Raw genomic sequence first — 16,602 nt, 5'->3', positions numbered from 1 at the left:
TATTACAGTATTAATTAGGAAGTCACCAGCTTGTTGCATATTTGTTTACTTCACAATGTTGTTTTTATTCAGACTCTTAATTTTTTTCCCTTAGGTATTTATATTATTATTTTTTTTCTTCATTTTTTTAAAAATTAATTTTTTTTTTTTGGCTTACTACCTAAGAGCTGCAGCTAAATTTGTACATCTAAGTCATCTTGTGAGGGCAGAGGGTAGGGACCTTGTAGATACAATGCCTGATACATCATAGTTGCTTCTTACATTTTCACTGAATAAGTTAAAGGAGCTGATGATAGTATTTCTGCCTTATAGAGTATATTTGTGATCACCATGCTTCGTACAAGCTCTGAGATTTAATTCTTTTGATTATCAAGGAGTACACTGCTCTGTGTGTGTGTGTGTGTGTGTATATATATATATATATATATGTAGGCAAGGATTGATTCTACAGCTCCGTCTAACATACTTTGGACATGTTGCAAGGAGAAACAGGTCCTTGGAGAGGGACATCATGCTTGGTAGGGTGGAGGGACAGCGCAGAAGGGGAAGCTCCCTATGAGGTGGATTGATTCAGTGACTGGGGAAATCGGGATGGGTGTATCAGAGATGGTGCGATTGGCACAGGACAGAGCAGAGTTTAGGGATGTTGTACAGAGGGTCACTATGAGTCGCAAGCGACTCGACGGCACATAACACCACACTGGTATATACACATTGGAATGCATTGGCATATATTGCTTGGGATTTATGAGTAACAGTTTTTCTATGGTTTCAATAGTTTTTCTATATTTTCTATAGTATTTCTATAATTGATTCCTTTTTCCAGATTAGGTTTTATTTTTTAGATTGAGAAAGTGGTGTAAATGCAGTTATTATACTTTTTTTTTTTTTTTGTAGCTGAACTACATCACAGAGAAATGTGATGAGATTACTCAGTTCAACCAAGAACAAAAGGCAAAGAAGAAAAAGAAGCTGGAGGATGGAAATCAAGAGTCAGGGGAACCAGCGGAGGCTGAAGTAGTGGAAAGTGGGAATTAGACTGACCACCATTTGGAAAAGCTGTTCAGCAGGTAGAGCCATGCAGAAATGCATGTTGCCGCACAAAAGGTTGAAGTTCTAAGTGAGATTAGGGAATAAATCCAACAAGAGCCTTTTTGCGTTGTATTTTTCTAAGTCACTGACTTAAAGAACTGGTTGTGGCCTGCCACTGCCATCCTGTGGTCTGGCGTGGTGACACGCACAGCAACTGGTCCAGAAAGGAGAATCTGCCTCACTCTCTTGCTCAGCATGCCAGACTCCTCTACTCTCCCTGCTGTGAAGAAAGTGATTCGGCAGCTTCAGTCAGAAGCTGGGCTCAACTACATGAAGGTTTCCCAGGCAGCTGTAGATTTCAATCAATTCTGTCAGCAGAATGCTCAACATGACCCCTTGCTGACTAGAGTATCTTCAAATACAAATCCCTTTAGATTCCAGAAAAGTGTTCATTTTTGTAGTAAAATGAATCTTTCAAAGGTTTCCTAAATCATTCTTATGAACCAGTGAATATTCAAAGGAGAACTAATCTGAAGACTGTACAAAGTCTTATCTGTATAACACAAGTGCCATACTATACAGATAAGTGACTTTTGTTGGTTCTTAACATCTGCCTCTGAATTTTCATGAGTTTATTTTTACAAGGCTACTTGTTATTTTATATACACTGGTAGCTGCATGTAATAAAATAGTTGGTATTAAAAAATAATTTAAAAGAGAACTGGAGACTTAAGCAAGATACTCTCAAGTACACTAAAAAGGCATTGTCTTAGAATGGTTTATATTTCTTAAAATTAATTATGTTGGCAATTAAACATTTATGGTCAACTTTTCAGAGCAAAATGAACCTTGTAAGTAAGCCAATATAAAATAAAAGTTTTTTTTAAAAGATAGAAGGAATACACAGAAAACAACAACAAATACAGTTTTCCAAGCTAGATGACAGTCTCTGAAAGATAGGTGAATAAAGTTCTATTTATTTAGCTCTTCTTTTTTTCCTTTTATTATGCAGATTGCCCACACACACACTTTCCTTCATTGGCATTGTTTCTTAGAATCATTCCCATACATTGTATTTTATAAAATTAATCACCATTGGACTATGCCCACCATTACTCAGTCTTTTCAGGTCCCTGCTGGATCTTACCCATTTCCTTTACCTCCTCCTTCCACCCACTAGATTTTGGTGAATCCCTGTGATTTTGCCAGTACCCGTCTTCACCGCTCTGCTCCCACTCCTTCCCTCCTTGAACCCCCATACACATTTTACTAGTTGTCTTTTTTTTTTACTAGTTATCCTTCCTTTTACAATAATGGTCTTATGAGATTGAGTTCATTCAGAATAATGCTCTCCAGTCTCTTGCAAGTTATGTCATATTTTTTCACAATTGTTGCTCCTGAGTGCTGCGTAATTTTCCTTCATGTGAATATACCATAGTTTCGCAATCCATTCAGTTGTGGTTGGACATTTGGGCTGTTTCCATGTTCTTGTGATGGTGAATAACTGCTATGAACATTGGTATACCAATCTCTGTTTGTGTCTCAGTTCTAATCTCCTTGGGGTATATTCCTAGCAATGGAATAGCTGGGTTATATAGTTTCTATGTTCAGCTTTTTGAGGAAACACCAAATCCTACCAGAGTGTTGTACTATTTTACAATCCTATCAACATTCTATGAGGGTTCCCACCTCTCCGCATCCTCTCAAACATTTGTTACTTGCTGCCCACTAAACTTTGTCACTGCTGCTGGGGTGAGATGGTATCTTATTGTGGCTTTGATTTGCATCTCTAATTGCCAGTGATTTTGAGCATTTTTTCATTTTTTGTTCAGCTCTTCTGATGACCAGTATTTCAGGATGTTAATTTTAAGCCCTTGATCACAGATGAAAAAGGTAGATGTTTAGAAATGGTCCTTTTTACTTGCTACAGATAAATTTTCCCTGCTTGGTGACGTCCCTTTTTGTGACATTTCTCTGGCTGATTTGTTAAGTACTTCTGGGCAGATAAGGAACTCTGGTGGCCTACTTGTAAAGAGTTATACTGCCAACTCAAAGTCAGATGGTTTAACTCCATGAGCTACTTCTAAGGAGAAAGATGGGAAATCTTCCATGAGATTTGTAGCCTCTCAAAGCCCACTGGAGGGACAGGTATGTGTGTTGGTTCCGACTCGACAGCACGTAACAATAACTGGGCAGAAGTAGAATCCAAGGTTAGTCCTCAAAAAAACTTCAGTGTTTTGTCTTCTGTCTGTGCTTCCAAGAACTTAATTCTGTCTTTTTTTTTTCCTGTGGGGTTTCTTTTATGGTCCAGGATATACCTCTTCACTTAGAGAAAGGGCAAAGAGGGGATTGGCATTAACAGAGCCTTTCCTATGTGCCAGGCACTGTGCTGTATAGAATCTTTGCAACTTTATCCAAGTAGATATAATTACCATTTTGACAAGCAGACTGAAACTTGATGGGGTATCTAGCTGCCCAAGGTCACCAGACTTGATTAGAAGAAGTGCCATTCACATTCAGGGGTGCTGACTCTAGATTGGGCAACTGATAAAATGGTAGGTAGAATTTCTGCCACCCATGTCCAAATTTAAGATCATGTGTGGGTAAAAGAATTTAACTGCTAACCAAGGGGTCCATGGTTCAAACTTGTCTGCCACTCTGCAGGAGAGAGATGATGCAATCATCTACTTCTGTAAAGATTTTTCATCCTTAGCAACCCCGTAGATAGTTAAGCTTTCTTACACTGTCACTATGATTGTATGCAGTTTTATGGCAGTCGTTTTGGGTGCATGCCCAGATAAGATCAACAAAAGATACCCTAGTTCTGACTCAAAGCTATGGCCACAGGAAAACGGACTTTAACCTTCGCGACTTCAGGTTCTCCAACTAACCAACCATTTCATTTGATCTTAGATAATAATTGTAACATCTGTGTTTCACATCTCTGAAAGAAAAATGAATCATGAAGTCTTCATTTCAGCCTAAAAGCTGTGTTAGCAGTTTCATTTTTTGATAAGCTTCATTTAAGCCTCTCATTAAGCTCACTTGCATGCAGACTGACCCTGATTCCCCTTGTTACCTTGCAAGTGGAACTGAGAGCGCTGGACATGCCAGACATGCTGAGCATGCTAGGTAGGGTCCAGTGCTGCCCCCAGGTTGCCACAGGGTGGGTTCCACAGCTGGCCCCATCTGGGCCCTCATTCTACAAACATAGGACACAGTTTTCCTGTCTGCCCAGTGGGCTCACCAGGGGCGCCACCAACCAGATTCCAGTCTGGGGTGCAGAAGTTGGAGCCGCCCCCGTTCAGGCTGTGCTGTGCTCCTGAAGCCAGGGTTTGCAGGGCTTGCACCTCTGTTTCTCTTTACAGTGGTGGGTATGGGGGCGGGGGGTGAGTTCTGCCTCGTTTGGAGGTTGTCTAGAGGTAATCCTGCCATCTCTCCACCTCACTGTGTGACGCTGGACTACCAAGACGTCCCTGGTAAGCCTCCATTTCTCTGGTACAGTCTCTGCCTCATAGTCATCAACAGTCACATGCAGAGCTATACAAGGAATTGTCATTTTCTCGGAACCACCTAGAGGGTGGGCACTTGTTAAAACACCAATTCTCAAACTCCCTTTTGGCATATCTTCAAACTCCTGGAGAGTCAGCTTGCCCTGGATGTCCCTGCAATGTCCATTACCCCTGACCCTCACAGACAATTCTGTGACACCCTCACTCTTCAATATTCCCATTTTCTGCATGAGAAAACTGAGGAGCGAGGTGACTTGTCTAAGGTCACACAAACTCTTTACTATTTATCTTTTCCATCCGTGTGCCTGAAGGAAGGGATGAGAGACACACAGTTGGATTGTTTCACCTCTGCCTTAGTCAGGTAGGGCTTCTTAGGAGTGGCATCTGAGGTGTGAGGGGGCATGTGGTATGTCCCTTAGACTTCACATATGAAAGACAGGCAGAGGCCCTGCTTCGAAGCAGAACTTTCCATGTATGACCTGTTTCTGCCATGTGCTGCTATGAGCCTCCTGCCTCTTACTGAGCCCTTTGAGCCCAGATGTCCTCTTCCTACCAAGGGTGATCATACCTGGCACAGTGGGATCTCCCTAAATGTACCAGTTACTAAAGGATAGGAAGGTTTGACAGCTGTGGCTGTTGTTCCTAGAAGGCATAAAAGCAAACAAAAGACCCAAACTCGTTGTTATGAGGTCAATTCTGACTCATGATCATACATGCTACTGGGTAGGACTGAGATCCATGGGGTTTTTAATGAGTGTGCCGATTGCCAGAGCTTTCTGCACTGCTGGTGAGTTTGAACTACCTAGCTCTAGGCTAGCGGTCAAGCACAAGCCCTGGGTGCCCCCTGAGAACTTCGTGGAAGGCATACAGGAATGCAAAGCAGTAGCAAACTTAATGGCACTCTGGCTTCTCTTTATTTTACTGGGAAAAGCCATATTTGCTACTATGTGTGAATAAGGCAGTATCACAGACAAATCCCTATTTCCATTTCTACTTGGAAGGAAAAAAAGATGAGGAGCCTGGGAGATATCAACTGCTGTAAGAAGCATGGGTCCCATCATAATCGATACTGAGTGTCAGTTGAGATTCACTGTTTCAACGTTTCCAGAACCTGTAGGTCAGGGATCTTTCAATTTGTGACTTCTAGGTTCACTGGCTTCATGAGAGTGACTCAACTCTTCAGTCTCTGAACCTTGATCTCACCTGTAAATAAGGCTGGTGGTTGTCATAGTGCGTGAACTTAGTACAGCAGCTGCTCAGTACATGAGAGATTGGACTAAGTGCTCTGAAGGCCCTTCATGATTCAGTGTGTGGATGTTGTTAGTTGCTCTTGAATGGATCCCAACTTATGGTAACCTGATGCACAACATTACAAAATGCTGGCTGATTTTCAGAAGTGGGTTGCTAGGCCTTTCTTCCTAATCTGTCTTATTCTAGTAACAATAGCAACAACAACAAAAATCCTATCCACTGCCATCAGTTGAGCCACACAACTTTAGTAATCAAGTGCAAGCCATTTGCTCCATCTTGAAATTTTCTTTTATTTGGAAGCTCCATTAAAACATATTCTGCATCATAGCAACATCCAGTCCACCAATGCCAGACTGCATAGGAAGTGTATTAGCCAGGAATCAAACTCTGATCTCTCACATGGTAGGCAAGGGTTCTACCACTGAGCCCCCAACTGTCTTACTTGTAGATCTGTGGGAATTGAGTTCCCTTATGTGGCCTTTTGCATTAGGTCCTTCAGAGAAACAATTTGAAAGACTTTCCTGAACACTGAGAAGTCACCTTTGCCCTAGTTTTCTACAACAGAGGGTTTGTGACTTGTCTACGTTGATTGACATTTCCGGGATAAGACAACTCTGTCTGGGTCTGGGCTGCAGCCTGCGCTGTGATTGGTACCCTCGTTTACAGGCGTTGGTTAATTGTTAGGTGGCATGGTGTTGACTGCCACTTAGCCATCCTGTGAACAGCAGACTGAAACCTTGCCCTCTTCTGCCAAATCTTCATGGTCTCTTCCCTGCTCAATCCCACTGTTAGTCACTGTCCATCTTGTTGAAACTCTGCTTTTTTGTTGACTTTCCACCATGATCTGTTTCTCCAAGGACTGGCCCCTCCTGACAACATACCCAGAGTGTGTGAGACAGTTTCACAGCCTCTGCCTCTAAGATTTACTTGTTCTATTGGCAGTCCATGGTATATTCAATACTCTTTTCAACATCATAATTCCAAGGCATTTATTTTTCATTTTCCTTATTCATTGTCCAACTTTCAGATGTGTAGGAAGCAACTGAAAATATCATAGCTTGAATCAGGCTCACCTTAGTCTTGAAACTCAAACTATTGCTTTTTAACACTCTACAGAAGTCCTTGAGAGTAGATTTTCCCATTGCAACATGTCTTGATTTCTTGACTGCTGTTCCTCTGAATGATCATTGTGGATCCAAGTGAAATGAAATCATTGACAACTTCAGTATTTTCTTCCTGATGTTAATTTGATCCATATTGAAGGCTGCAGTCTTTGATCTTTTCATTAAGTATTTCAAGTCTTCTTTACTTGTTGCAAACAGGGTTGTGTCATGTGCATAGCATGCAAGTTGTTGATGAGTCTTTCAATCCTGAGGCCACATTCTTCATATATTCCAGATTTTCAAATGATCAGCATACAGATTGAATAGGTATGGAGACAGGGTACAAGCCTAATGCATATCTTTCCTGATTTTGTAAATATACTTATTTTGGTAATATTCTGATTGGTCAATACACTTAAGCAAAATAAAGATCTGTGACTTATCAGGAAGGGGATTGGTTAGTTCCTGGCCACTATGGGAGAGCTATGCCTTAAAACTGACCAGATTAAGGGAGCTCTGGTGGCGTAGTGGCAAGAAGCTACACTGCAATCCCAGAGGCACGTGGTTCAAATCCACCAGATGCTTTTCTGGAGAAGGAGGGGCAATCTCCTCCTGTACCAGTCAGACCTGATTTGATGGTACACACACAAAATATAATAAATTTAAAAAAAAAATTTTTTTTAAAACCCCAAACTGACCAGATTAGCAGACTGAAAGAAGAAAAAGCAAGAAGAGAGAAAGAGTGGGACAAGAAAAACTTCCTAAAAGAATATTAACCTATGTCAAGGTCTGTAACACTGAGGACAGCAAGCAGCCCAGAAGGGACACCGTGGCAGGTGGTGGTGACAGCAAGGAAACTGAAGGCAGAGAGGTCTGTTTTGAAGGAGCTGAGAGGAAACTTGTCTCAAAGAGGAGGCCTGCATGGCTGAGAAGAGCATGTGGAGATGAGAGGGAGTCTGAGCATGCCTGAGAGAAAGGCCTGCAAGGATGACAGAATAGTCTCTGTGGCTGAGAGGAGGGCCTGTGTGGCTGAGAGGAGGGTCTGCGTGATGGAGAGGAGGGCCCACCTGACTGAGAATAGGGCCTGTGTGGCTAGGAGAAGGGCCTCTGTGACTGACTGAGAGAAGGGCATGCTTATTTTCACAACTGCAGTCCTGAAGAAGAAAGGGATGTGCTCTCCACTGAGGACAGCCTTCCATGCTTTGTCTTTATGCTTCCTGATCCTGTTATAACCTTTTGAGCCTCATCCAAAGCTATATTGTTATTTCCTTAATAAATCACTTAATTGTAAAATAAATAAATGAATAAGCCCCTCATCCAGAAGAGTTTATGGAATAGATTCCAGTAGACTTTCCAAAGGTCAGGTTGATCTAGATTTTCCCCCTGGTTTTGCAATTCTAGCAACTATGACTTTCTGAAACCTCTGTTGGCCTAGTGGCAAGGAGTTGAACTGGAAATCCAAAGGCACATGGTTCAAATCCACCAGCCACTTCATAGAAGAAAGATGGACAATCTACTGTACAGTTTACTGCCTCTGAAAAACACACTGGAGGGTTGCTGGTGGGCTGGCTCCAACTCAGTGGTACTTAACAACAAAACAATGACTTTCTGAAAATTGAAATTCTTATCAGTAAAATAGGGTTACAAACACCTTGCAGCAAGATATTATGTAACAAAGGAAATGGGTACCATTATAACACCTTTATTTTTATAGATTTATAAAGCTCCCCAAACTCAGTATCTACATGGCTAGAAATTGTGAAGTCATGTACATGAATGTCTTGGCTTCCAATTGGAGGGTTGTATAGGGTGCCCCAGTTGGTACAAGTATGCTGACATCAGTTTATCTGATCAAAGGAAAATATTGGCTTGACTTTGATGTGATCTTTGTGTTCATGTGGTATATTTCTGCTTTGTATTTTAAATATGTGGTCTTAAAACATGCTTTACAGGGTTTTAAACACAGAAATGATCAGACTTTGTAGGGAATTACTGCCTGCTCCCCATGTTCTGATGACCCTTCTCATCTCCACAACCTTTCCCCATTAGGGATTAGTTACTCTGGAATTTCTGAGGGGATGATGGTCATCCTTTCCCATTCCATCTCTGGTGACATTTGGCAAAGAACCTCTAGAGAGAGGACCATTCTTGGTGAGTTTGCTCCCTCAGAGGTCTGGAAGCACATCTGAATTCTCACTAGACTCAGAGATGATTAACTATATAAAGAAGCAGGTCTCTGAAATACATACAGAATTACATGCTAACATGTATGTAGTTTGATGGAATTTACATTTAAAACATTTGCTGTCTTTTTACTTCTGCCACTTCCTGGAAAGCATAAGAGAAAAGATCTTACATTAATTTCCCCCTTCCCTGATGTTAACTAGAGCCAGTGCATCTTCAGAGTGTCCCCTTCTGTACCTGGAACACATAGGGAAAGGTCTGCACTGGCTTGTTTATAGCTAATACCTCAAAATCCAGGTTCCTAAGAAAAGTTGGTTGGGAATGTCTGTTCTGTTTGCTAAATATAAAATCTATAAAAGACCTTTAGAGACTTTTTAGACCAACCTCTCCACCAACACAGGAACCCCTTTCTTTCAGTATATGGTTCCCAGACATTGTTGATTTCAGGGAAGCTGTACTGCAGTTCCAAAGGCATGAGGTTCGAATCCACCAGGTGCTCCACAGGAGGAAGACAGGCAGTCTCCTACCACGTGATTAGCTGCCTCTGAAAGCCTGCTGGAAGATCAGCTACGGTTCATTTCTGGCTCGATGGTACACAATTGTTATGAGATTCTTCCATTTTTAGAGAAAAATCTGTTACCTTCTAAATTCTATCTGGTTCCTAAGTTCTGTCCTAGGGAATAAACCATCTTTGTTTTCATGGGCGGGACCAGAGGGGTAACACTTTTGGCTGTTAACCAAAAGGTTGGAGGTTTGAGTGAGCCTGGAGGCACTTTGGAAGAAGGACCTGGCAATCTACTTCTGATAATGAGCCATTGAAAACCCTATGGAGCACAGATCTGCTCGGACACACATGGGTCACTATGAGTTGGAGTCATCTGGATGGCACTTGGTGTATTGGTGAGCACCTGTCAAAAGAACTGAGTTCCCTTTAATCAAAGCTTCCATTGTACACCTTTCCAGAAAAACATTATCATAGCACAAAACATTATCAACTCCACAAGAGCAGACTTTGCGGTGCTGATCAATGACCACTCATATCTTTTCCAGCCAGTGCCTGCTTTGTGACAGGTATGAGCATATGTCCCCTGAAACCTAAGTAAGATGTGCCCTGGGTGTGGAGCTTGGGTTCCACGGCTCTAATCAGGGACTGCTGTCATTTGGCAGTAGGAGCTCCTGGTGGGAGAGTAATTGAGGCTATTGCCATGACAATCATTCAGAAGGCTCTGAGGTTCTGTTATGTATTCTGAGTCTTAATATTTTTCTTTGGTCCTCACAGCAACCCTCAAGACAGGTAGTAGGTCCTCTGTATCCTCATTTTATGAATGAATAAGGAGCTCTGATGGCATAGGCTGTAGGGAGTTGTGCTGCTAAACCACAGGTAGGTGGTTCGAATCTACCCGCAGCTTCACTGGAGAAAGATGTCCAGACTCCTCCCAAGAACTTTGTTGTTATGTGCTGTCAAGTTGTCTGAAACTCATAGCAACCTGATGTACAATAGCTCTGAACACTGCCTATCCTGATTGGAATGCCAACCTCATTGTCTCCAACAGACCAATCCCATTTCTCCAATCACTGAGTCAATCCATCTCATCTTGGATCTTCCTCTCTGGATCTTCTTCTCCTGTGCTGTCCCTTCAACCTTCCAAGCATGATGTTCTTCTCCAAGGACTGGTACCTCCCAGCCCCATGCCCAAAGTATGACACAGAGCTTCAAAATTCTTGTCTCCAGGGAACAGCCTGGTTTCACCCTCTCCAGGACTGACCTATTTGTTCTCCTGACAGTCAGTGGTATGTATGTTCAACACTCTTCTCCAGCACCACAGCTCAAAGACACCAATTAATCTATTGTCCTTAGTCATTATCCAACTTACTGATGCACAACAAGTAATTGCAAAGGCCATGGCCAGGATCAAGGCACACCTTAGTTTCCACACTGACATCATTGTTATTCAGTACTCTAGCGAGCAGACTTTCTCAATGTAATTCATCTTTTGATTTTCTGACTGTTGGTGCCAAGAGTACTGATATGGAACCTAGCAAGCTGAAGTTGTTAATAATCTCAATCTCTTCTCCATCTGTCATGAAGCTGCCAACTGGCCCAGTGGTGAGAATCTTTGTCTTCTTGATGTTGAGCTTCAGTTCAATCCATTTTGAAGATTATAGTCCTTGACCCTCTGCAGGAAGCACTTCAGCTCCTTAGTTTCACAGGGAAGGTTGTGCCATCTGCATAACACAAGTTGTTGTTGATGAGCTTTCCTCCAATCCTGTTGCCACACTCCTCTTCATAAAGTCTAGTTTCCTGAATGATCTGCTCTGCATATAGATTGAAAAGGTATGGGGATAGGATGTATCTTTGATGCAAACCTTTCCTGATCCTGAACCATGTAATAGTTCCCTGATTTGTTCTGACTATTGTTTCCAGGTCCAAGTATAGGTTTCGCATGAACACAATTAAGTGTTCTGGGAGTCCCATCTTCCTCAAGGTGAGCCCCAATTTGTCGTCATCCACACAGTCAAATGCCTTGCATAGTCAATGAGACACAGACAGTCCTCTGGTACCAAACAATTCACAGCCTCCAAAAACTGGTTCTGGATTGACAGCTATGAGAAAGAGAGGGGATTATAGATGAGGCAATTAGGAGTACAAAGAGGTTAGGGAAATGGCAATGTCAGGATACTAGTATAGAACTCTCACCATTAAATATTCAAGTATGGGATCCAAGATGGTGGTGGAGGTGGAGACAATGTGGTGAGCTGTGGGAGCAGCGGACCACTTGGAGGAGGGCCACTATGACCTTCTACAGACCTCTATTGGTAATTGAACAGTTAAACAGTTGATGACTGGTCTTCAGTGAGGATCGAGGCTCAACAACAGGAATTCAAGGATTCCCAAGGAGGAATGGGTGAGTTCCGCAGCTCCCAGCCCCCTGCTGCTGAGCCCACACTGCTCCCACCACTGGACCGCAGGGATTCCCTCACCCAAGATGGATGGTAGGCACCAGGCCTCCCTGAGACTGGTGCAGCAGAGCCGCCACACTGCCGCAAGGTGGACTTGTTCTGGGGAGAATTCTTGGAGCCAAGATGGCCGGCGGTAGGAGACGCAGCCGCCTGCAGGTTTGGGTTTCCTTGGACAGGCCAGAGAAGAAGATCACCAATAACAATGGATTGATAAAAGTCACTGTGAGTTGTCTACTTGATGACATTTAACAGTGGCCACATGTCCAAGAGGACCGATATCCTAAATGCACCACATATTTTGATCTGTTGAAAGCTTCTGCCAAAAACTGTTTAGACCTGGGTGGAGTCTGTTCACAACTCTCTGGTTCCCTTTGCCATTTATAAAGGGGGAGGGCAGTGACACCTACTTCAAATTACAGTATGACCACTTATGGGGGGGGGTGTAAAAGTAGCGGTACTGGAATTGGGAACGCTGTCCCTGGCCACGTAGTCTTTGGTCAGGTGAGGGGTCCAGCCTGGGGTGGGGGCAATTGGTGGGGGAGTGTGCCAGCCAGCCCCTGAGGGGTGTTGCCCTGCTTGGGGCATGCCATCTTCAGCCCCCGGCCCAGGGCGCGCTGTCTCGGCCCCCAGCTCGGGTGAGCCATCACGGCCCCCAGCTCGAGGCACGCTGTATTCGGCCCCCTTCTTGGGGTGCGCCATCTTGGCCCCCAGCTCAGGGCACGCCATCTTCGGCCCCAGGCTCTGGGCAAGCCGTCTTCAGCACCCGGCTTTGGCCCTCGGCTTGGGACGAGCCGCCATGGCCCTCAAAGTGAGCTCTTCAGTTGCCAGGTTGTGCCATCTGACTCCTGGGTAGAAAAAAATGCCTAGGGTATTCAGAGAATTTTATCTAGGCTACTTTCTGCCACCCTCTGCCCCATTAAACCTGAAAGTAACACCCCCAAAGCCCTTCTATTTGTAACTCACAAGTTTGTTCTCTCTAGGTTTGCTCCCTTTCCTATAGGTAACCTTAACACTGAGTTTTACTCCAGACCTGACCCTGAACCCAGTTCCAGTGACAAAAAGGAAACACAGCTGCCAGCTAAGGAAGCAAAGGAGGATGGAGCCTCTGGGTTCAATCAGCCATCCCCACTGGACCCACCTGGGAAAACACTTTGCAGTCCAGAGGGGAGTAAATGTCAGGAAAATATATTCTAACAGAACAAGAAGGCAAGCAGTTTTAACCCAAGAACACCAGTAAGGTGATAAAGTGTCCTCCCTTTCCCCCTTCACATCAATGCCCCTGTTCAGCATGAAGAAGCCAGAGAGTCTGTGTCCAGTTCCCAAATCAATAAGACAGTTGGTTCAATCACCATTGGACTATGCTTACCATTCATTCCCCTGTAGCATCTGTTCCACACCGAATCCTTTTCATTTCCTTCACCTGCTCCTCCCACCAACCAAATTGTGCAGCTCTGCAACTGCACCCCTGCAATTTTCATCCCTGCCCATCCTCACCCTTCTGTCCCCAACATGGTTTTCCCAATAAAATTAAAAAAGAAAAAAAAATATTCAAGTATGTTGCCACCTCCTTGAAAATAGTGTGTGGCCTTCCAAACTTGTAGCACAGAGACTTGCTCAGCCCACTTCCTGTTGTGATCCATACACACTTCACAGTTTGAGCCCTGTGTGCTGGCCTGGGCTGCGAGGGAGCACTGGGCAGTGTCTCTCAGGGGTGTCCTCACCTGCAATTCGTGACACGAGTGGATGCTGTCATAGCATCTGTGAGACCACATCAGCTTTTTGTCTCTTCTGCCCATGACGGAGTCAGTCACACTTTTACGTAGGAAACTTTTCAGATGTTAAGCTCTTTATCCAGGGCTAATTTTATATTATGTTAAATCACTTGGTTTTGTTCTCATGGCTTCCTGCTTGCCATAGGCATAATTATGAGGAAGTAGAAGTTCTTTAGAAGCAAGTGCACATGTATTCCAAATTAAGCACAGATTCACTCTAACTACAGGAAAAGACCCGAGGCTTTAATTAAGGGGTTAAATGCAATCCAGAGCGCTTTTGGGGGCACTGATTGCGTCACTGGATGAGTGTGAGGAAAGGTGGGTATGACTTTTGACGTGTATATATACCGAAAAAACAGAGCAGGAGGTTGAGCTCAAAATCCCCAACCTGCAGCCCCCAAAGAAGAGACACGAATTCTCAGAACAGCGTTTCCGAAACACCAAGGCCAAGATCGTGTTCCGAAGTGGAGCAGGAGAGCCGCACCCCTGGCCGCAGAATGCTGCCGACCCTCTACCTCCTGCTGCTGCTGCTTCAAGGGGCTGTGGCCACCGCCACTCTGACCTTGGGGGACAGCCTTCCTGATTCACAGAGCAAGGTGAGTACAGGCCTGGGACAGGCCAGCCCACCCTCTGCCTCCTGCATATGTGGTTACAGTTGTGAACCCACCAGGATCTGTTCATCTGAAAGTTGTGTGTCCATGTGTCCCTGAGACTCCCCCACTGGGATGTCCCCTCTTAGACCACTGAAATTGAAATTGACACTCAAGGGCAGCATCGGCATGCAGGTGGTTTCTACCTGGCCCACTCGGCAGCATGACCATGCGAGCCCACCTCAGTGCCGTCAAGCTGCCCACTGCAGCCACGCCCACGTCTGGAGCCTCGGTTTAGACAGGCAGCTCATGGCCCAGATGAATCACCATCATTACATTCCCATTGTGAGAAATTGTAACTTCATGAGATAATTTATTTCTCTCCTTTTCCTCCCCATTTTGAAAAAGTTCCAAGAAAGTACATAAACTCGACCATTAAAAATGGATTTTTCTCTGAAATTACCCGACGAGTTCCAGACAGGTCGTTTATCACCAGTTTACTCTTAGATGCTTTCGAAGGAATTTGAATGACTAGGCTGTAATATCTCAAGTTAGAGTCTTGAAAATCACTGTCTGAAAGAGAAATGTGTGACTTTCTAAGAGTGTCACCAAAGATGGAAAAGCTTAGCTACACGAGCCTGAGCTGGCCTATGAGACTGCTTGGTGGCCAGTCGCGTGTCAGGGGGAAATGATCCATTTCCTCTTACGTCTTCGAATAAAGGACTTCAATAGGGTTATTTAAGGACAAGACAAGCCAATTCCCCCCTTTCACTGAGAATTGTCACTTGCTGTTTTCTCTCCTCAAAGCATTTTTAAAAGGTGTTCTCTTAACTTTCTTATCCTTTAGATGGAAATAAGCTTTATTGTGTGGAACATCTTCCCGTTAAAAGAAAGAAAAGGGTCTGTGTCTTTTAATGCTGGCTGAACCAGATTGCTGATTTATCTTTCCTTTACCATGTGCTTCTTTTTAAAAGCATCAACAGGAAGTGGCCGAAATGAGGAGGAAAGGACCCTTGACTTTCCTAGCTTGGTGGAACGAGTGGACCTCTCAGGCCGGGCCAGTACCCTTTGGAGATGAGGAGGCCAAAGTGGTGACCAAGCGGCAGGATGGCCCACCCCCTCAACAGGCCACCCGCCAAGAGAAAGCGCCCTGCAAGAATTTCTTCTGGAAGACCTTCTCCTCCTGCAAATGAAACTCAGCTGTGAACACTCATGCTGAGATGTGTAACAATGGACAAAATAAAAGTCATTAAGCAGCAGTGATGTTTCATCTTCACCTTTTTGTTTTTAATGTTGTGAAAGTGTATCTAACAAAATACACCCCATTTCAGCAATTTCTACACGTACACTTCCACGACACTGACTATAATCTTCTAGTTGTACATCCATTCTCACACTCCTAAATCATTCTATCACCTTTAACGTAAACTCCATGTCATTAAGCAAACCTGTCCCCTTCCCCCTCCCTCCCACCGCTGAGAACCACTGATGATCTTCGATTTCTATGTATTTGCTTATTTTATAAACGAGAGAGACTGGGTTCATCCATGTTATGCAGGCCTCAGGACTTCAGTTCTCTGTCGGACTGAGTAATATTTTATTATGTGTAGGTACCACATTTTATTTATGTATCAGCTGAAGGGCATTTTGGTTGTTTCTACCTTCAACCATTGTGAAAATTGCTGCAGTGAGGACTGGGCCAGGAGGCTGTTTGCTGCCGCCTTCACTTCTGGGTTATTCTAGGATTGCGATTATAAAACTCATCTTGTGGATGCTCTCCTCTCTCACATGTAATTTGAAACAAACTTCTAATATAGACACTGATGACATCCAACATTGACTGTCTTGAGTCATTTGAGACCAAAAGTGAACATTTCTTATTCCACTTTTTGTATTTCCATAATTAGTGCAAATGTTTTCCATCGGAAAACTTTCATCTCCCTGTCTTCCTTTCTTTAATTTAAAATAGATAAAGGGGGGCTAGGGCTCCTATGAACATGGTCAACGTTCCCAAAATTCGCTGGACTTATTTGCAAAAAGTGTGGCAAGCACCACAAAGTGACAAAGTACAAGAAAGGCAAAGACTCTGTGTATGCCCAGGGAAAGCGGCGTTATGACAGGGAGCAGAGTGGCTATGGTGGGCAGACCAAGCCAATTTTTCCGAAAAAGGAGGAAACTACAAAGAAGATTGTGTTAA

General features: G+C 43.7%; 1 protein-coding gene across 1 annotated transcript in view; it reads left to right on the top strand.

Moving 5' to 3' along the window:
- Positions 1-15,598, top strand: part of APITD1 (apoptosis-inducing, TAF9-like domain 1) — a 30,820-nt gene extending 15,222 nt beyond the window's left edge. The window contains exon 5 of the mRNA XM_006885764.1: positions 15,380-15,598. Coding sequence (XP_006885826.1) covers positions 15,380-15,598 — 219 coding nt within the window. The remainder of the gene's footprint in view (positions 1-15,379) is intronic.
- The last annotated feature ends 1,004 nt before the right edge of the window (positions 15,599-16,602 follow it).

Source organism: Elephantulus edwardii, unplaced genomic scaffold, assembly GCF_000299155.1.
Source record: "Elephantulus edwardii isolate Elephantulus edwardi_28Jun2011 unplaced genomic scaffold, EleEdw1.0 scaffold00045, whole genome shotgun sequence".
NCBI lineage: Eukaryota > Metazoa > Chordata > Mammalia > Macroscelidea > Macroscelididae > Elephantulus > Elephantulus edwardii.
The sequence above is the reverse complement of the archived record's forward strand: the minus strand, read 5'-3'. Positions and strand labels throughout refer to the sequence as shown.